Source organism: Podarcis pityusensis, assembly GCF_964106645.2.
Source record: "Podarcis pityusensis genome assembly, chromosome: 6".
Classification (NCBI taxonomy): Eukaryota; Metazoa; Chordata; class Lepidosauria; order Squamata; family Lacertidae; genus Podarcis; species Podarcis pityusensis.
The window spans coordinates 71,974,624-71,995,377 of record NC_138030.1 but is presented as its reverse complement, the minus strand read 5'-3'; the positions used below and the strand labels follow the sequence as shown (position 1 = coordinate 71,995,377).

At 40.2% G+C, this 20,754-nt stretch overlaps 1 protein-coding gene and 1 long non-coding RNA gene across 5 annotated transcripts; one reads left to right on the top strand and one right to left on the bottom strand.

Moving 5' to 3' along the window:
• Positions 1-370: 370 nt before the first annotated feature.
• On the bottom strand, positions 371-2,406 carry LOC308478800. The gene is made up of 2 exons (XR_013987289.1): positions 2,342-2,406; positions 371-1,597 (listed from the first exon to the last, which is right to left on the bottom strand). It is a non-coding gene; the product is annotated as an uncharacterized lncRNA (long non-coding RNA).
• KYAT3 (kynurenine aminotransferase 3) lies at positions 1,597-19,896 on the top strand. 4 transcript variants are annotated; one of them, XM_081008737.1, is made up of 14 exons: positions 1,597-2,107; positions 5,036-5,136; positions 6,661-6,719; positions 7,630-7,774; positions 8,910-9,059; positions 10,111-10,197; positions 10,920-11,045; positions 11,144-11,264; positions 13,175-13,251; positions 14,255-14,344; positions 15,740-15,926; positions 16,844-16,917; positions 17,551-17,637; positions 18,649-19,896. In XM_081008737.1, exons 2-14 carry the CDS (start codon positions 5,038-5,040, stop codon positions 18,703-18,705), a joined length of 1,359 nt encoding a protein of 452 aa, XP_080864863.1. In that variant the 5' UTR covers positions 1,597-2,107; positions 5,036-5,037; the 3' UTR covers positions 18,706-19,896. The 4 variants fall into 4 exon arrangements, with proteins under 4 accessions (XP_080864863.1, XP_080864865.1, XP_080864866.1 ...); XM_081008739.1 differs by having other exon boundaries at positions 6,535-6,719; XM_081008738.1 differs by lacking the exon at positions 1,597-2,107 and adding an exon at positions 2,137-2,454.
• Positions 19,897-20,754: the final 858 nt, after the last annotated feature.

Below are 20,754 nucleotides of genomic sequence, written 5' to 3'. Positions count from 1 at the left end.
TTTGCCTCCAATGCGCTTCCACCACTGGTTTGGAAAGTGATGTATACACAAAGTAAGCCACAATCCACATTTATCCTGTTGTTGGTTGTGAAATACCTTGTTTTGATCAATTTCCCCCCAAACTAGGTTCAAACTGAGAAAAATAACGACTTAGCTGAGTTTTAAGTTGGTAAGGTGCGTGCACACAGCCTACGAAGCAAAGTTGACTCGAGCAGCAGCTTCACAAGGAAGTGCCATTTCTCTCTTTCCATCTCTGTAGGACAATTGGGTTGCGGGGAGAAGAGCTCTAGTCCTGAGCAGGTGGTAGAGGCATCGTTTTGATTTTTCACTTTACAAGGTGAAAAGATCTACGTACGGTACAGAAGACAAATTACAGTGCAAGAAGGAACATAGCTTTTATTTGTAATTTTACAGGGAAGGCTTATGCTCACAACTGTCCTCAAGCAAGGTCATTTTCTACCTAAGAATTGCCCCAGAGCCCTATTCGCACTTAACACGGTGCACGCCTCCCTTTGTTTATTCAAGATAAACAAGCTTTGGAAGAGGCAATAAAATGTTTGGCTCCGTGATCTTCTACATGCACTTCTGTGCATTGCTGTTTCACTCAGAAGGCAGAGTCCAGTTAGCCTTACTCCCAAGAAAGTGTACACAGGATTTTAGCCTTGTTCAAATACTAGTTAGCAGGCCCACTCCTTGGGAAAGTGTAGTGGGTAGGGGCTAAAGGCCAGCTCATTATACAGTCACAAGACCTGGCAAACTTTTCCTTGGACTGCTACTTCAACCTGCCAGTACCATATTGCATATTTTTTAGTGTTTCGCCACAGGTAAAACTTCCCACATGAACACCATGTCAGGAAAAGACTAGGCCAGTGGTTCCGAATTAGCTAAGTACTGCAGATCCCCTGTTTTTCAAAAGCCAATCCATGGACCCCTAATTTTGAAAATTTTGATAACTATGGTAGTTAATGGTGCCACAGACTCCCTGGGGTCTGCAGACCACCAGTTGGGAACCAATGGACTAGATCAGAGCTTTCCAAGTTGTGTGTCGCAACACATTGTGTCCGCTGCAGTGTGTAGTTGTGTCATGCAAACGCTCCCCACGCTCCTCCAGGGGCTGGAAAGGGGTTAGTTTAACCTCCGGTTTGCTAATAAAACCAAATTACTGTGTTGCGAAATTATGCATGTCTAAAAAGTGTGTTACCAACATGAAAAAGCTCTGAACCAGATTGATTCTTTCTCCCCGGCATGGCAGTTTTGTATGAACGATATTTTTTTAAAGGATGAGCACATGCCACACTCTGACACTGTAAGTGTGTGGGGTAGAGCAAGAGCTTCACTTAGCTAAAAAGAGAGGAAAAATAGACACTAAACAGCAAAACCGCCAAGTGGTCATGGGCGTAGCTTGCCCCCCAAATCAAGTAAGTAAATAAAAATACTTAACGAAAAGTAAAAATTGTAGAAAGATTTTGACAGATTTTTCCCCCGAGCACTTGGGGGGAGGGGGGTCGAAAGTAACTTAAAACAACCGTGGTTGAGACATTTCATTCCAAATCTGCCGGACAAAGAATGATGACAGGTGGGTATCCTTCCCCCTGTCCTAACCTAATGATGCAAATGGCATAGGAGGAGACAGACTCATATCATATAAACAATAAAATGCTGTGAAAAACAAGATTTCGGACATATGCAAAATGCTGGAGCCGCAATGCTAAGGCAGAAATGCTTAAGCGGAGACAAAGGGCTTTCCTTCGTACCCATGGTGGGAGCTTGGCCTGTTTCAAGAAGCAGCTTGATTAATAATAATAATATTTTAGATTATTGATTATTCCCTAGCCACTCTCTGCTCCTTTACCTGGTGCCTGCTGCATGTACAGAGATTAGCGAAGGTTGCAAACTGCCTGCGGGAGAGAAAATGCAGAACGGCGGCGAAACCCCCCCCGCTTTCCCCGAGGCCGCAGCCGAGCCGAGCCGCCCCACGGCTCCAGGAAACAACCGAGCGGCTCCTGCTCCCGCCGCGGCCTAGTTAGCCCCTCCTCCCCTGCTGCTTCGTCTTCTCCGCCTTTCTCCTAAAAAAACCCCCACACGCCATATATCCGGGATAAGCGAGGTAAGCGAGTTGCCGCTTTCCTTCCCCCCCGACCTGCTGCCACGCGGCTGAGGGGAGGTAGGAGGAGGAGGCCGCGCTCCCACCCGCCGCCGTCCTTTTCCTGAACTTTTCGCCCCGCCGGCTTCGGTTCGGCCGCCGCTAACGTGGCTTCTCGTCCCTTCACACGTTTAGATATGAAGGGAGGGAAAGGGGACAAAATGGCCTCGGGGGAGGCTCCTAGAAATAAGAGGATACCTGCACCTTCAGGAGGGAGGAGGCGAGAGACCCGGAAGCGGGCGAGGAAGGAGAAGCCCCATAACCTTGAGGGGGACCAAAGGGCAGGGGAAGCCCGCGTGGTGGGAGCAGTTGTAAGGATAATAATAATACTTTTAATATTTTTCTCTCTCGAGGTGGAGGAAAGGAGTATTGGCAAGGCTTCGTTTGGGCGGGTGAATCCTTCCTCCCCCTGCCAAAAAAACCCTCAGACTTATTAAGCAAATAATGTGATTTATTTAATAATAATCTCAGAAGCGGGCATTTAATTGTTAGGCAGGAGTGCTTGCCGAATTCACATGCCAACCCACTTTCCCCCAGAATCCTGGGAACTGTAGTTTAAGGGTGCTGGGAATTGTAGCGACATCGGTTGTCATACTTTTGGATATTCCTGGACATTTCGCCCGGACACTGCCCGGACACTGTACAGGGGTACAGTGCTGGATTAAACCCCGTGGAGGCCCCTAGGCAGTCGAAATCTCTGCTCCCCCCCCCAACAAATTATATTGCAATACTTCATTGTAATTTTATTTTAAGAGCAAATAGATATTATTTTGATCTGTTGATGCAGGGCCCCTAAAAGGCCCATAGGCCGGGGTTACACCTGCCAACCCACTCCCCCTGAATCCTGGGAAATGTAATTTAAGGTTGCTGGGAATTGTAGCAACATCGGTTGTCATACTTTTGGATATTCCTGGACATTTCGCCCGGACACTGCTTTTGGATACAGTGGAAATTCCAGACGTATGGCAGCCCTATACTTTGCCTGTTTGATAACCCAGCACTGGAGGGGTAAAGCTCCCAAGAAAGGGTTTAAGAAACTGAGGGAACGTGGCCTGCTTCCAGGGTCTCCCTATTTTGTGCTGAGATTCAGTTTGCATATTGGCAATTTCAGGTTACGCAAGGGAAGTGGGTTTGGTGCTCGTGTGTGACAAAAAAACCTTCCTAAAGAAATCGGACAACTTGTAGTAAGGAAAAGGTGTGGAGAAATGCACTTGAAGGTGTAGGTTAACAATGGCTTGATGAGACATTGTATAGCCTCTCTTGCAAACAAATTGGAAGGAATGTTCAGTAAACAGTGGGCATCGTATACCGTAACTGCTCAGCAAATCAGGATGACTACTCAGTAGATAGGATCCAGTAATCTAGGTCACTTTCATATGACCTAACGGTACTAAGTGTTTTTATTTTGGGTTACAGTCTCATAATGTAACATCCCTCAGTTTCTGGGGTGATGAATTTTACAGCTGGCTGTATTGCACAATGCATATAGTATCTCAAAGAAGTAGTTTAAAATATATTTTGATTCTAAAGCCTCAGTCAGTATAGCCAGTAGTTGGGGATGAGGGAGCTTTAGACCAGTGGTCTCCCCCCCTTTTTTACCTATGTAACACTTGAAAATTGCTGAGGGTCTTGGCAGACAACTTAATTCTTTTTCTGCCTGTTACAGCAATTGTAATGTGCTGTGCTAGATGCTGAATAATTTTCAATTGTATATTTATTTTGTTTCATATATATTGTATGAAGTACAGTATCAGAATTAAAAGAAGCAAGAAAAATACAATTAACCAATATGTGATGGATGTGCCATCTCCTATCTTCAGCCACAAATCCACAGACATGCCACAGAATGAATGGCACTCACAGATGGTTGTTGGTCCACAGACCACAGTTTGGCAACCCTTGCTGTAGACCCACAACTTTCAGAAGATCATAGTTCTCCCGCTGGCAGTAGGCTGTGGAAGGCCTTGTGGGACACCAGTGGCTTTGTATTACCTGGATCCAAAGTCCCCCAGGTCCCACCAAGAGACTTGATTCTTGGGCTGTCGGCTGTACCAGCAAAAAAATCGACACTTTTCAACTTCTACCCAGTCTGGTGCAAGCAGGATGGCTTCAGATGTGGATCTGCTGCTCTGCCTTGCTGATCCTGGCTAGGAATTAGGCTTGTGAATGAACATGCATACTGACTGGTTTCTGTAATCTTAGAAACATAGTGATTTAGAGTACTGACTGACCCAGTTGCAGGGATCAGGTAGTTACTAAGCCTAAAATAGGAGTGAAAGCTTACCTAGATGGATGAGTATATCACATGTGTGATGACTTTCAAGTCCTGTGCTCCTCCTATCTATCCTTAATATAAGCACATGTAAGGCTTATATCAACAGAAAGGGAGTAGGTGGTGCTGTGGTCTAAACCACTGAGCCTCTTGGGCTTTCCGATCAGAAGGTTGGTGGTTCAAGTCAGCGCAACAGAGTGAGCTCCCGTTGCTCTGTTCCAGCTTCTGCCAACCTAGCAGTTCGAAAGCACACCAGTGCAAGTAGATAAATAAGTAGTGCTGCGGCGGGAAGGTAAACGGCATTTCTGTGCGCTCTGGCACTCTTTACGGTGTCCTGTTGCACCAGAAGCGGTTTAGTCATGCTGGCCACATGACCTGGAAAGCTGTCTTTGGACAAACACCAGCTCCCTCAGCCTGAAAGTGAGATGAGCACCGTACCCCATAGTCAAGTTTGACTGTTCTTAACTATCTGGCGGTCCTTTACCTTTACCTATATCAACAGACATGCCACATAGGGATTTAAGTTACACTGAAGAATAGTTATACAATTATGGTCTGGTATTTGGCACTATTGTTTGTGTGTAGTTGTTTCATGCACTTATAAACTTATTGTTATGCAGGCATGTTCTTTGCTCAGCAATGCTTCAGCTACCTTGGCACTAGAACATCACTACTGAAGATTACTTACCCTTTGAGATACTTCAAGGTTTCATCCTCTCCTGTATGTATTCCATATCTTCATAGCTTATGTGATTGTATGTGCATATTGTTATATTTATGATTCACTTATGTCCACGATCCTGAATTTGGAGATCTGGTTTTGTTTAATGTCTTTGTTTTGCTCTCCAACATTGCCAGACACTTGTAAACCAATTCACCTTTTGCAGTGAGTAAGTTTGTGCAAGACAGTATTTTCTTCTGCTTTCTTCTATTCTTATTGCAGAAGGTATCAATTGGAACACTGTTAGTATTGACCATAAGTTAAAATAATGACAATTTTAGTAGTAGACCAGTATGGCTATATAGTTGTGTCATTCTCTAAGGTGCTGCAAGATTCTTGGTTGATTTAACTCTGAGAGATATGTTTAAAGTTGGTAAAGGCAGCTTTTTTCTTCCTTTTGTTAACAGTAAGCTGTTACCACCTGTAACAGCTTAAGCTACATCCTCTGTCTTTTTTATTTATTACATAGAATATGGAGTCACTATGTTGGCTTGGATGTTAAAAAAATATCCTTGCCTTCTAGACATTCATGAAGCAGTTCAAGATTTGGATTGAAAAATAATGTTCTGGAGTATACGTATACTGTATAGCCAGCACGGTAGAATGAAGGTCACCCAAACAGTGCTTCCTTTTATCTAGACTGCTGTTATGTCACTTGGTGTGTGTCTTTACATGTATGTTCCATTTGCCAAACAGCTTTGATGTTACTTTGTGGAATTTCTCACAATGATTTTTTTTTAAAAAAACCTTTAATACTATGATATTGTCTGTTACACCCTTTAAATATGTTGCTGGTACTTGAGTTTTGTGTTGGACAACCTTAGCTTTTAAAATAGTGGTTAAAAAAACTAGTTTTTAATAGATCCACAAAAATTCTAGGAAAACAAAGGAAGGGGGTTATTTTTTCTTTGGGAAAGTGGGAAAATAGTTTTCCAGCTATTGTTTGTTCAGGACGGACAGAGTGGCACAACCAGTGGGGTGTATTCTGTACCTAGCAGATTCTTTCCTCATATGATGGAGAGAACATAGAGCCAGGCTCAATAATATTGTGAAGACAGATCCTGTTGCCTACACACAGGTTTTTATTAATCTCTCTTATGCACATAGCCTAGCCTTTGCAATTCTGCTCTGTCCATTACTTTGACGTCACCACTGTCTTTGAAAAACAACAAGATACATAAGTCACATTTCCTCTACCCCTTTCTTCTCAAGTAAGTGCTAAAAGATTGTGCTCTGACATACATCTATGATATACTCTGTCTTTCTTATACTGGGTTTGAACAGAACTTATATTTAATCTTAACCATTCTATTTAGTATCCTTGCATAGATTGGCATTTTGTCAAACATGTATTGTAAGAGAATATTGGTTAATTGTTACATTGAACTGTGTTGGCAGCGCCTGTCAGTTTCATCAGCTTTAGAATGAACTACAAGGAGAAATGTCATGGATTACCATAGTGTCCAACAATACAATACTTTGTAGTTCTAACAAGAATTATCCGTCTTTGATTCTTGTATGTAGACCATGACCTTCAAGCACAAAAATGCAAAACGAATTGAAGGGCTGGATAGCAATGTGTGGTAAGTAATTATTAATGAAAATGAATGAATGAATGAACGAATGAATAATGGAAATGTCTGTACTCCTTGTAGTTCATTTGTATGCTTTTCACCTACATTGTCAGCTGACCAGGTGCAGGGCCAGGGTGGGGGGCAGGGAGAGAAACCTCTTGGTCAGTGAAGCCACTGGGAGTGGGCTCCAGGCTTTTGTGTGCTCCTCCCCTCTATTCCCCTCTTCCCTACAAATGAATCTCTTTGTTCCTTTTATGGTTAAAAGATCTTGGATGAATCACAGTGATAATTACCGGTTGTGCAGCCTGTGAGTCTGCAGAACAACTTTGCTAGGACTACGATGTTTAAATAATGGGGGCAGGGTCAATTTTAGCTAACAGGCTGAGATAAGGTATTCTGGCTTTGTTTATGAGGCTATTTTGGTTCTAATTTGCTACATTTATAAAGAAGGAAAAATGAAATAATAATCCTCTGTCAACTGCGGGGAGGGTCAAATGTACTCTCAACAGCATTGGGGGGAAAACCACAAAACCTGTTTTTATTGGTCTTCCGTAACTCAGTGTTCTAGTTGGTCCTCAACCAAGATGGTTTTTGAATTGCCCTTTGGTGCTTCAGAAGTGGTTATGTCACATCACGTGTTTCAGCTTACTAGATGTTACTGGGAGTGGAGGATGAGGCACAGAAGCCATGTAACACTTATGGCACGTAGTTCTAGCCTGAAAGCCTGACCTAGAACTAGACTGATGGCAATGAGGCCTCCAGGATCTCTGATTAACTAATATCTGATTGAATGCTCTCTGAGTGGTTTCCCACAGACCCATGTGTTCTATACTGTGTTTTTTGATTTACCATGGATCTGAAATATTCTTCCCTATAAATGTGTATTAAATACCTTTGTAATAATTTCTTCCTTTCTTAGGGTGGAATTTACAAAAGTTGCTGCAGATCCCTCAATTGTTAATCTGGGACAAGGACTTCCAGATATATCTCCTCCTAACTATGTTAAAGAAGCATTAGCCAAAGCATCCTCTTTGGATATGCTGAACCAGTACACCCGGGGTTTTGTGAGTACATCTGAACGCTCTCTAAGAGGTTGCTTTAAATCAGTTGCATATCCAAACATTTTCTCATGGTTTCCACATGCGCCTTCTTCATTTTGGATTCTTGGGCTGAATAGAAACACGGTAACCATAAATCTCCAAACAGTGGCCAATGTAAATATGGTCCAAAGAGGACTTTACGTAGGGCCAGGAGAACTGACTATGTAAATGACTTCCCAATGTAATGTTATTATTAATCTATATAGTACATTTCAGTATACAGGGAACTTTGTCTTTCTTGCACATAATGCTTAACCATGGTTTGGCATTATGAAGATGAGCCTCAAGGAGTATTTCAAAAGATTCGACTTCTGTTTTTGATTAACTGCAGCTTCTTGTGATGTTCAACCCACACACACTGTGGTTAATCATTCATTGAAACAAGCCAGCTTCAAATCATGGGTTGTGAACTGGGCTTGTTTCAATAGACTGTAGTTAAAATGAAGCCGTTTGTCTGGACATAATGCTAAACTGCAGTTGACTTAAAGCTTCCAATCTTCTCCTTGCAGCTGCATGGAGAAGGGGGCGGGGAGGAGGAGGACAGGAGCCTGAGGCTTGCTTTGGTTCATCCTTGTAACATTAAACCATGGTTTATATGCAAATACAGCCAATTCATTTCTTGTTCTTCACCATGGTGCAATATGAGCATTCATCAGAGGGTAGTTACTCCTTTTTCAGTGACCCATGAATGGCAGTATAACTGTTTCTAGAAATTTATATGTGTTACGAACATTTTTGTTCCACATTATTTTTTCTTCAAAGGGTCACGGTCATAGATCCTTACTGATAGTACACACAATTCCCAGCTTGTGATCTTGCACAAAGACTCCTATTCAATGGAAGGCTGGCTGTGCAGAAGAGATTCCATGTGAACTGTGCCTTATATTGTTTTTCTTGTTCAGCTCAGTATAGTAGGTTCTCTCCTAGACATAATGACAGTTTCTAATTGTTTAAATCTTTAGAATGGTATTTCTAATTGGGTAACTCTGTTTTGTGCATCAGCCATGCTAGATTTGGCTAACAGACAATACTGTATTATTTGTTGGTTGTTTGTTATTAACTGGCATATGAGTCTATGCATTTTCTTTTGCATTCATAGGGACATCCTTCGCTGGTGAAAGTCTTGTCCCAAGTGTATGAAAAAGTTTGTGGAAGAAAGATTGATCCATACACTGATATCCTGGTGACAATAGGGGGATATGGATCTCTGTTCAGTGCAGTGCAGGGACTCATTGAAGTAGGAGATGAAGTAAGTTTTGTGATGCATCCCAGAATAAAAATTCTCTTCTATGAAAACATATAAGTTTACACACCCACCCTTAGAACATGGGTAGCATTCCATTAGTAAGTGATCAAGCCTACTCAGAAATCCCTTTCCTTGGCAGCTTGATGATTTATTGAAGGGTAGAGAGCTGACTTTTGTTAGTTTTGGTTGAATAAGAAATAAACTTTGAAGCAGGGCTTTTTTTTTTTTTACCTGTCAGATTCCTGTGCCTTTAAGAGTATGTTGATGCACCTTAATTTAGCGGATGAAGGATTTCTTGGCATTGGGATAAAGTTATAGAAAAAGCCTCAGCTGTTTTAACTATTGTGCATTAGGTTGCTGTTGAAGGCAGGATAAAGGGACTAGTGTTGTTCTTTAAGTAACTGTATGTCTGAGATGAATTGTTCATCAATCTACCACTTAATTATCAACCTGTTGCAAATTAGCTTCCTTGGCTACTCCCCGGTACAGCTGAAAAAAATCCTAGGTGCTTGTCCTTTCAGATGCCTAGAACATTGGTCCTGAACCCTTCAAAACTTAAAATATTTCCCAACTTCAAACCCTGGTTTTTTTTCTTGATTTGTATAAGTTTGTCAATAGTGGGGATCTATAAGCACTTAGGGTAGGGTGGGTTTTAAATCAAATAGCCTGCCTCATTTGGGGTAAAACTGGCAATGAAGCGATAGCTAGCTACCTTCTGATGTTTTGTCTTTTCACTTTTGCTTTATGTATCTCCCTCATCCCTTCAGTTCTGCTGCCATTATTATAAATCTTCATTTATTTCCTATTATCCCCAGCACACAAAAGCAGCCACTGTGAAGTAGCAGTGGCTGTGGCATTTACAGATATACTTAAGAGTTTTAGCTTTTAATCTAAAATACTACCCCGTGTTTGCTGACAAGAAGTACTTTTAATGCAATGTGCTTTCCTAAATATATAGAATTAGCATTGTATCAGATCAAAAGCGGGTTCTGTCTTTGAAGAAAGGTATAATATCATTTCTTATTCACATAACTTTCCTATATGTTTACTTTAGGTGATAATAATAGAACCCTTCTTTGACTGTTATGAGCCAATGGTGAGGATGGCAGGAGCCAAGCCTGTTTTTATACCCTTGAGATATGTGAGTGTGTTTGGAATATTATTATAATCAGAGTTTATTTAGATAGGGGAATGAAGAGAAGTGTTGCACCTTGCAGTTTTTCATAATGAAGGTTATTTCTTTCCTATGTTACTCAGCTTTGTGTGCTCAGTGAGAAACAGAATGGATCCAGTAAACAGATTAATAACAACAAGAAAGCAATGCCTCCCAAAAGTCTAGAAGTAAATGATAGAAGCCCAAATAGGAGATGGGTGTCAATAATTTAACTTTAGATTGCTCGGTGGCCTTGCTTTAAATGTGAAAGCCACATTAACTTTCAAAAACTGAGGGGTGTGAGCAGCCCAGCTAATTAATTTATTCAGCTTCAAGCATCCTTAAGTGCTTTTGTCTGTAACAGTATTTAAAGCGGTACTTAAGACCACAGTGGTAGATGGTAATTCTGGTCCCCCCTGGTTTTTTTATAGTACTAGTTTTGGATTCTTAGAAATGCATTGCTGCTATATGGAACACTTAATCTTTTAATCAATTTTGATGGCTAGATCTAGTGGGTCAGAGGAATCGTCACTGGAAAGTCCCAAATGATATGAATAACTTTTTTTTGTTAGTGATCAGAATTTGAGATTTCTTTGCAGTTTACTCGTGTATTTTGTATAGTTGACTGATTCTTAGGATAAGATCACTAGTGGAATGTTTAAAGAAAGTTTATTTCAGCCTAATAAAACATTTTCCCCCCTATAACTCAGAGACCTGCAGCCGGAGAGACTGCATCTAGTGCGGACTGGGTCTTGGATCCTGCTGAACTTGCAAGTAAATTTAATTGCAAGACGAAAGCTATTATATTGAATAACCCTCACAATCCTATAGGAAAGGTGAGATTCCTGTTTTTAAATCTTCCTGCTAAATGTTATAAAATGTTGGCTCTGACGATATTGATTAATACATTGTTTTCTTTCCCTTTCTATTTTAGGTCTATACGAAAGAAGAGCTCCAGATAATTGCTGATCTCTGTATTAAATATGACACCCTGTGCATCAGCGATGAAGTATATGAATGGCTGGTATACACTGGCAATAAACACATTAAGATAGGTACTGAATTGTGTTAGTTTGTAGACTGGAAATGGGCAATAAAGTATTGTTGCCGGATTAAAATTAGGTATTTTATAAAAGCTCATTAATAGTATTTTGTAGACTAGCTATAATTCTGAAGTATAGGACTATATTACCTTATTAAAATGTATTTCTCAATTTGCTGCTCCCGTGTTTGACATGTAATTTCCTACTGATCTTAATATTTGTACAGTCTTGAATGTTCATTTAAAATCACTTGTATGTAAATAGTCCTATGTATGAGCACTTTGGATGCCTTAATGCATCTCTGTCCTCCAATGGACCTTGGCGGGAACGGGGAAAAATCTATTATTTCAGTTGCATGCTCAACTTATCATATGGGATAAGTGCATTCCTGATGGACACAGGCATTTTTATCACCCAGCAGATAATATGTACAAAACGTTCTGCTAAATGATTCAAAATATAGCATTTGGCCATCAGTGCCTTTTCATTTGCTCACTTTTAAGCAGATCCCCAAAACTGTTTTCCAATCTATTGTTGAAACCTACAAACCATTAAACCTACAGGCAAGCGACAGTTATTTTATAAACTAAGCAGGACTCTTTTCTCCTAAGAAACCTTATTTTCTCTAGCTTGTATAACATGCACATAAAAATTGTGCAAAGAGGAGAACACAAATCCTCCCCCCAGAGGCAGAGATGTTCTTGTATTAAGCTTCACGTATTCCATCAGCTGAAATGACACATCGCTCGTGAAAAATGTGAAATGAATATTGCATCAATTTACAGCATCTGGTAGTGGCTCTCTAATATTTATCTAATAGAGGTTGCCAGTGATATATCATAAAATCAGCATAGTATTTGTGCTGTCATCTAGGCAGTTTCCTCTGGTATAGAACACTTCGTCATTTCTCTTATCTAGCTTGTGCAAAACAGGAGCTTCATGTGACTAATGATTAGAGTTCCACTGGCAGATTTAAAGATTGCATATTGTAAGCAAGGATTCTTCTGGCATCTCAACAGGCATAGTGCTTATTTGGGTAATATGTATGTATGTAGCCTTACTAATAGTTCTTGGTGCTTGCTCAGATACAAAAATACATTCTATTCTTCTGTAGCTTAATACAATGAAGGTGCTTGTCCTTTTTTCACAAAATATTTACTCTAAAAGTCACCTGATGGATTGTGTGACTCCCCAGCCATCTTCTGAAAATGAGTTGGCTAGCTGTTTGCTCCACAAATTCATAATCTCTCGTTTTGTTTTGAGATTTGCTAAATGTAATTGCAGCCCATGGTGATGGCTGCAATTCATCACAGAACTACGCATTACAGAATGTGTTCCCTTCTCCTTGTCTGCAGCACATAGCATCACTGCAACACATAGCATTACTTGTTGTTTTCCTCCATTGGTACCCAATGATGTCAAGTGATGGCTGGACAACCTGATGCTGCCACAACATGAGTTAATGCTGCGTCACCTATAACCTGTACCTCCGCCCTAACATGAGTTGCAGGAAAATACTCTTACGGGTTTTTAAATTTTTTTTATTTTGGATGTGTGTGTATTTTGTGTGCTATACCGTTATATGGGATTTAGGGACAATTTTACTCTTTCAGTTCAATACCAACAACAAAGAGCTCATCTGAATGACCTGATAAAATGATTGAGACCTCTCTCTGGTGTGAACATACCCTCATGTGCCACAAGATGCCTGAATGAGGGTGTGAGTAAAGGAACAATGTGCTTTCAGTACATACCCATTTAGTTTGAACATAATGAAGCCAGCTTCATACTTATCCAAAATAATATATGTTCCTTTGTAGGATGCATGATTAAAACATACCTATTTATTGTTAGAGAGGCAAAGCTTGTTAGCGCCATTCGTATGTAATTAACTCTTGATCCTTTTCTTTCTTTTTTCACAGCTACTTTGCCTGGAATGTGGGAAAGAACAGTAACTGTAGGAAGTGCTGGGAAAACATACAGTGTAACTGGCTGGAAGGTAAGTGAACAGAATAAGACATAATGCAAATGAAGAATCATATATGTTGAAGTACTGCTGGGTTGATGTACCATGGAGATCATTTGCAAGCGTGCACAAGCTATACGAAACACGTGCAGAATCTGTATTTAAAATTAACCCCTGACATTATAGAAATTCTAGATGCCATGCAGACAGAATATTTCACTCAGAACTAAGAAATCCTACTGTTTACATTTTGAACAGGCGGTCAGTATGTACATTGTAAGCAGTAAGCCTTTCCAGTTTGCACATTTTTTGAAGACCTTGTGCTTGCTGTGCCAGTTCCAATGTTAGATGCAGAAGGTGGTGGTTGCTGGGGGCACATTTCGCATGAGAAAATCAGGCCAGGATCCAACAAACTACAAGGAGACTTCTGCAGGTGCACTAAGCTCTTTCGGGCTTCTTATCCCCACTGCCTGACTGAAAAGGTATCATAAAATGTTGGGGGCTTCCCCAACACAGGAAAATACACATGTGGGGTTTCATCCAGAAACAGAACCATGTAAAGTCCCATGTGTGTATGCAAACATACCTTAGGCATGGCTATGTAGCTCTCTTGGAAGCAGTGTTAGGCAAGTGCATGCTGTAACTTCAATATTGTGCGTCTTTTGGTAATTTTTAGTTTGTGAAAACTATAAATACAATATGTATCCACAAACAGGCTCATGCACAGATAAATAAATGCACCCATGCTTAATTTTTGTAACCTTTTTGGAGAACATAATTTTCATTTTTCTTGGCAGGGATTTATTTTAATTGCAGAGCAGCCTTTTAAGTAGGGACACACCTCGCTGCCCCTGGGGAGTAATTATCTAAGCCAGGCAAGAAATCTTTTATAAACTGGAAGAGATGGGATCCCCCCCACTTTAAGTTTGTCAGTAGTCTACCACTTTAAAATGTGATTATTTCCATGTTTCTCAACTTTTATAAATGTTAAGTAAACAGCCAGATATTTGTTACAATTTATTTCTTTTTGTTGAAGCTTGGCTGGTCTGTTGGTCCCCAACATCTGATAAAACATTTGCAGGTGGTTCAACAAAATACACTCTATACATGCCCAACTCCATTACAGGTAGGTACCAAGCCATGCAAAAGGTATTGTAAAGAGCATGATAGTGTAGGAGGTTTGAGCCACTAAACATAATTAAAAATTGACTAATAAGGAATCTATTTGTGGGAATTGCAGATGAAATTAATACTTGAGCATGTTGATCCAATGTAGATTAGCATTTGAATGTCAATAATTTGGACATTCCGTTATTAGCAGGAAAACAACAGACTCAAGTGATGGGAGTTGGGATGAGTGATTACCATTGTATATAATACATACTGCCATGCATCTGATGTGTAGTGAAATTCTCATTACTGCTTCGCAGGATGATACAGACAACTGCCTTATACAGTGGTTACCTGGACCCTGTGGAAAGTTACTGTTTGGCAAATGTTTGTCTCTGTGCATCCTTTGGCTAGATTGTTTTCAGATCAAGCTGTATGTTTCCTAAATGTTTGGGGTTTTCTATACTATGTGGTAAGAAAGGAAGATCTGTAGACTTCATTCTTGTTTGTGTTTGTTTATTGTTGTTATTATTATTATTAATTTATTAATTAATTACATTTGTATACTGCCCTTCATCCGAAGCATAAAAACAAGAATAAAACCACAAAGCACGTAATAATAATAATAAGTACAAAAAAAACCCCACAATACCCCCCAACACATTTAAAAGGACCTAGACTGTTATTCAGCCAAAGGCTTGGTTGAAGAGTAACGTTTTCGCCTGGCCCCTAGAAATGTATAATGAAGGCGACAGATGAATCTCCCCAGGGAGAGCATTCTACAAGCAGGGAGCCACTTAGAAAAGGCCCGTTCTTGTGTTGCCATCCTCTGGACCTCTCGTGGAGGAGGCACATGAAAAAAGGTCTCAGAAAGACCTCAGATGATGATTGCAGTGTCTTGTTAGTTTATATGGGGAGAGACAGTCCTTGTGGTATTGCAGCCCTGAGCCATTTAGGAAAAGGAATGATAAATTCTCTATAATTTATATGTCATTATTAAAGCATTAAACATTAAAAAAATCAGATACACATTACTGAATTAATCACTGAAAATGAAGGTATTTGACTTTTTAAAATCTCATACTTGAAAGGAAATATATCTATTTTAGTGATAGATGTGTATCCAGCAATTTTAGAAGAATTTTCATCTGCCTTCTCCCCCCCCCCCTTGACTGCTAAACCCAATTGACAATCTTATTTTTACTCTTCACTGACTTTCTATTTTACTAGAATGATCTGTTTTATTATGGAAAAACTGATAATTAGATTCTAGATATCTGAGCATTTCTTTGGATACGGCATTTCTTATTAAAAGTGAATCTTCACAAGGTCTGTTTTGTGCCTGCCGCTTTTTGATAATGTGCTTAAATGTGTGGTCCCCCCCCCTTCCTTTCCTGATTTGAATTTCCAGGAAGCTGTGGCACAAGCCTTTTTGATAGACTTGAAGCGCATGGATGACCCAGCGTGCTACTTCTATTCTTTGCCTAGAGAGCTAGAAGACAAACGAAACCGAATGGCTCGCATGCTCCTGGAAGTTGGGCTGAAACCTGTTGTTCCAGAGGGAGGATACTTTATGATAGTTGACGTGTCTACATTAAGTAAGTGAAGATTTTATTCCATGGCCGGAATGGGGATGACGACCCAGTACTGAAGCTGGGAGAAATATACTATGAGCAAAGGGAGGGCTACAGTGTGTATGTTTTCTCTTCTGAGTAACAAATATTTTCACAAACATGGTAGGTGTCCTACTGCACTTACAGCAGAACTACGCAGCAATTACAGCTTGTTTTTGTGTTGCCCTTTCTCAATCTGTAAGAACACCACCACCACAAGCAGTCAGTGATATGGAACAGGGTGGAAAAATACACAGGCTAACGACTTCATGATGTGAATTTTTCATTACAGAGAAAATGGTTGTGTGCCCATTGGCAGCAGACCCTTGTTATCATAATGTCTAGCTCTCCCCTTAGAATGCAGCTTAAGAGCAAATTCCTGGTACTCTGGGGAGCAGTCCTGGGGAAAAAGAAGTGAAATAGCAGATCTTGCACTTTAGATCTTACCCTGGGCTCCAGATCCTTTCCATCTTGTTGTTGTTGTTTAGTCGTGTCCGACTCTTCGTGACCCCACGGACCAGAGCACGCCAGGCACTCCTGTCTTCCACTGCCTCCCGCAGTTTGGTCAAACTCATGCTGGTTATGCCGGTTGTCTTTGTCTGTGGAGTTTTCTTGGCAGGGATACTGGAGTGGCTTGCCAGTTCCTGCTCCAGGTGGATCACGTTTGGTCAAAACTCTCCACTATGACCTGTCCTTCTTGGGTGGCCCTGCACGGCATAGCTCATAGCGTCTATGAGTTATTCAAGCCCCTTTGCCACGGCAAGGCAGTGATCCATGAAGGGGCCTTTCCATCTACTGTTCTGTAAAAAAATCTCTGCTGAAGTGCCCATACTGGGTAATGCCTTTCTTTTGAAAAACTGCAGCTCTTAAGGTGTTTTTTACCTCTTCTTTTTGTTTTAAAGATGTAGATCTGTCTGACATGGAAAAAGATAAACCTTACGATTATAAATTTGTTAAATGGATGATAAAATCTAAGGTAAGGATTGGTTTTATTTCTCCCTCCTACTCTTTGCTCAAATAACTGTGTCTTTAATTCTAACATCTAAGTGAGACTGTAAAACAGGTGGCCCTGATGTAGGGGATTGTGTGCTCATTGGAAGGCTGCATACCCATTGCTAGGCTTGCAGATCTCTTCCCTACTTCAGCAGAGATATAAATCCTTTACTGACATCTGCTCTGTGGGATTTGCCTCTGCTAGGCTAGTCTGTGGCCTAGACACAACCACTACTTAAAGATCAGCTCCTTTGCTAGGAAGATGAGGGCAAACTGCTAGCCCAGGGTGCTTCCAGAATGCAACATTGCAGAATTCCTACATGGAAAGCACTTGAAGCAGTGAAGGAAATATTGCGGCAATCTGTTTGTAGCTTAATTCTGCTTCCCAGACCGTGCACATAAAAATTCCCACATGTGAAATGTTCATCCATGATAGTACAGTGCTGTATTTTGCACATGCGAATTTTGTTAATGTGTGATGTGACCTTAATTAAGCTCTTGGGCCGCAACCTTTAAACTCTCACAAAGATACAGTTACTAGAGCTTCCAAGAGCTAAGGTTTAAGCTGTTTTAACGTACCTGCTGAGCATGCAATTGTGCTTTGTGCTTTTTAAAGAAACTGTCAGCTATTCCTCTCACCTCCTTTTGCGGCCCTGAGACCAAAGAACAGTTTGAAAAGTACATACGGTTTTGCTTCATCAAAGTAAGTTCTATAGCATGTGCTTAAATCAAGCTTAAATGTTTTAAGTCTTAGCAGGGCTGTTTGTTTCTATTAGTACCAAAACTTATATTTTCTCCTTTCACTTTTAAGCAGTTTAAATAACTTTTTGATATTGCTCCTAATAATAATTTTTTAGGGTATGATCATATTTTACATCAAGGTGGGCAACCTCTTCTCCATCAAGGAGTAATCTGGAAACAAATTTGGATATCATTAAAATTAATTTCATTTACTCCCGTCATCCTCTTCCCTCCCCATTTTCTTCCTCCTTCCACCCACATGAAATTAGGTCAAGAGACACAAGTTGCCCACTCCTGATCTACATAGTGCTTTTTCTAAGTAGTCACAGCCCAGGATTCCTAATAGTCCTGAAACCTAGGCCAGTGTGGGTAGCAGTTTGTGAATGAGCTGAGTTTTTAACTAGGAAGCCTCTACTTCATGCTGTGAGCCATGATATGCTGGCTTCCCTTTATTTTTTCAGGGATGTGATGATAATTAAAACAAACTTTTCTTCTGCTCCACAGATTGACAACTAGATTGGCTGGGTGCCAACTGCTGTATTGTCATAGGAGTGGGGGACTAGGTGTCTCTGAGTGCATCTCAACCTCACCAAACCATAGCTAGAGTTTATTGCTGGGGAAATGGGGCACATTGTAGATGTTAATAATAATAATAATAAATTTTATTTCTATCCCGCCCTCCCCAGCCGAAGCCGGGCTCAGGGTGGCTAACAACAATAAAACAGTACAACACAACACAACACTCTAAAATCATTCATTATAAAATTAATTCAATTAAATTTAATTAGCCACTGGGTAGACATACCCAGGTATTTGCTCCAAACTCATGTGAGCATGCATGCCACAAAAAGTACCTAATGAAGTTGTTAGAAGTGTGCTTCTGTGGATTTGCAATCTTCTAGCAGTAAAATGTCTTACGCACGTGAAGAATATTTCAGTTCTGATTTTTAACTTTTGTGTTCATTGTTGACAGAAAGACAGCACCTTAGATGCAGCAGAAGTGATCCTGAAGAACTGGAAGAAAGATTGACCCAGAACTTAACCTCTTCTGCCATTTCTAAAAATATATGCTCAGTCATACATTTATAACTAGACCTGGAATGTCACATTTCAGGTTACCCTTTCTAAATTGCACTGTGCTGCCATCTGCTGGATATTTAATATTAATAATGTGAGCCAACATACTGGTTTTGACATTGTAAAAATTATAGTCTGTTTTCCAAAATATTCAGTGGAAACCTTTTCCAGCAATCTTCTTTTCTACTTTTCTAAACACACTGAAGTAAAATTTGTGCAGGCTACATCCACCAGAGCCCTGTTCTGTGACCTACTTTATACTTGTACAAATTATTAATGCATTTATTGCACAGCTTTGGGTTTATTTTTGTCAAACAGCAGCCTTTCTGCAATCCAGACAAAATACTGTATGAGGACATTGAGTGTGGATTTGTGGGCAGGGTCCTTGGCTGGCCAAGCCATGTAAAGCAAGGGTATAGCATAGTAGCAGAGGAAAGGCGGCACAGATGGGCATGGGAGCTAGGCGTTGGAACAGGCAGTCTTTTCATTCAGTTGTATTGCTCATGATTAAGTGTGTGTGCATACACACAGATGCACACAATTAACAAAAACGAATAATGCCCTGCAATCGGAATGAATAAGAAATGAGATCTGTACAGTATATTTTCGTGAATTCTATTGATTGTAGAGGGGAATGGCTATGGAGATGAGAGGTCAGATTGCTCTAGAGTCTGCGTTTGCCATTTCCCCTTCTTGTGTAAATAAGGCAAGCAATATTTTTTTTGCCAGCTATGCAAATGACACACGCTACCTCGCATAAACTGGATATAATTCTGTCCCCTCAAATTTTACCATTTTATTTTACAATTAACAATCCTGGGGAATCTGCTAGATATGTTACTTAGAATCACAGAATTGTAGAATTGGAAGGGATCCTAAGGATCCTCTAGTCCAACCCGCTGCAATGCAGGGATCTCAGCTAAAGCATCCGTGACAGATGGCCATCCAACCTCTGCTTAAAAACCTCCAAGGAAGGAGCGTCCACAATCTTTTGAAGGAGTCCATTCCACTGTCAAACAGCTCTTATCACCATGAGGTTATTCCTGATGTTTAATTGGAATTTCCTTTCTTGTAACTTGAAGCCATTGGCTCAGGTCCTATGATTTGATTTAACAAATAAATAAAAGTGAAAATTTGGCATAAACATTGACTGCTTTCTTTCACTGATGTTGTAAACAAGCAAAATAGTGTATTCCTTAAACTTGCCAGAGAAACAGGTTTACAGAAACAGATTCTACTCCCCTCCCTCTGCTCAATTTAAGAAGAACTAATAAAGAAAATTTGGAAATGATAGCTTCATAGGACTAATCTTAAAACAGGTTTATAGCCTGATTGTGTGCATGTTTGGAAGGATTTCAGTTGACCATCCTTCAAAGTGACCTCATAGGATTGTAGACCTTATGGAGTGAGGTATGCCTGTTTACTCAGAAGTAAGTCTCACTGTACTCTGTACCTGTTTACTCCCAGGTAAGTACATCCTGCATGTTTCTTTTAAATCTATACTTACCTGAGACTTATCTCATAAGTGTGCATAAGATTCTAGCCTCAGGGTAGTATTGTGGTCTGGAGAAGATGAACATATGTCACATACCTGTGGACACAAAGTTAAATCCTACACAAACCAGTGGACAGTATATCCCATTGCAATTGCATTGAGTGAGCCTTGCATATAATTCCAGCTAAGCACAGAACTGCGAACCATCCCTTATTTCAGAATTTGAGAGTTTTATATCTAAAACTTTGGATTATCAAAACAAGCTGAAATGGATAGAAATGGTTTTATAAGCTAGATGTAATATGCCATGTAATATTTACTTTTTCTAGCTTTACTGATTTTTTAAAAAGTTGCTTTATTTTATTCTGCAGTGCTGCTCAGAAATTGTTACAGGACAGTTAATCAATATTGTATGCAATACAGTATAAAATAAAATTAGATATCATTTAACAATAGTGCTCTCCTAGCCCTGTCACCCACTGTAACCTCACAGAAAAATGTGATATT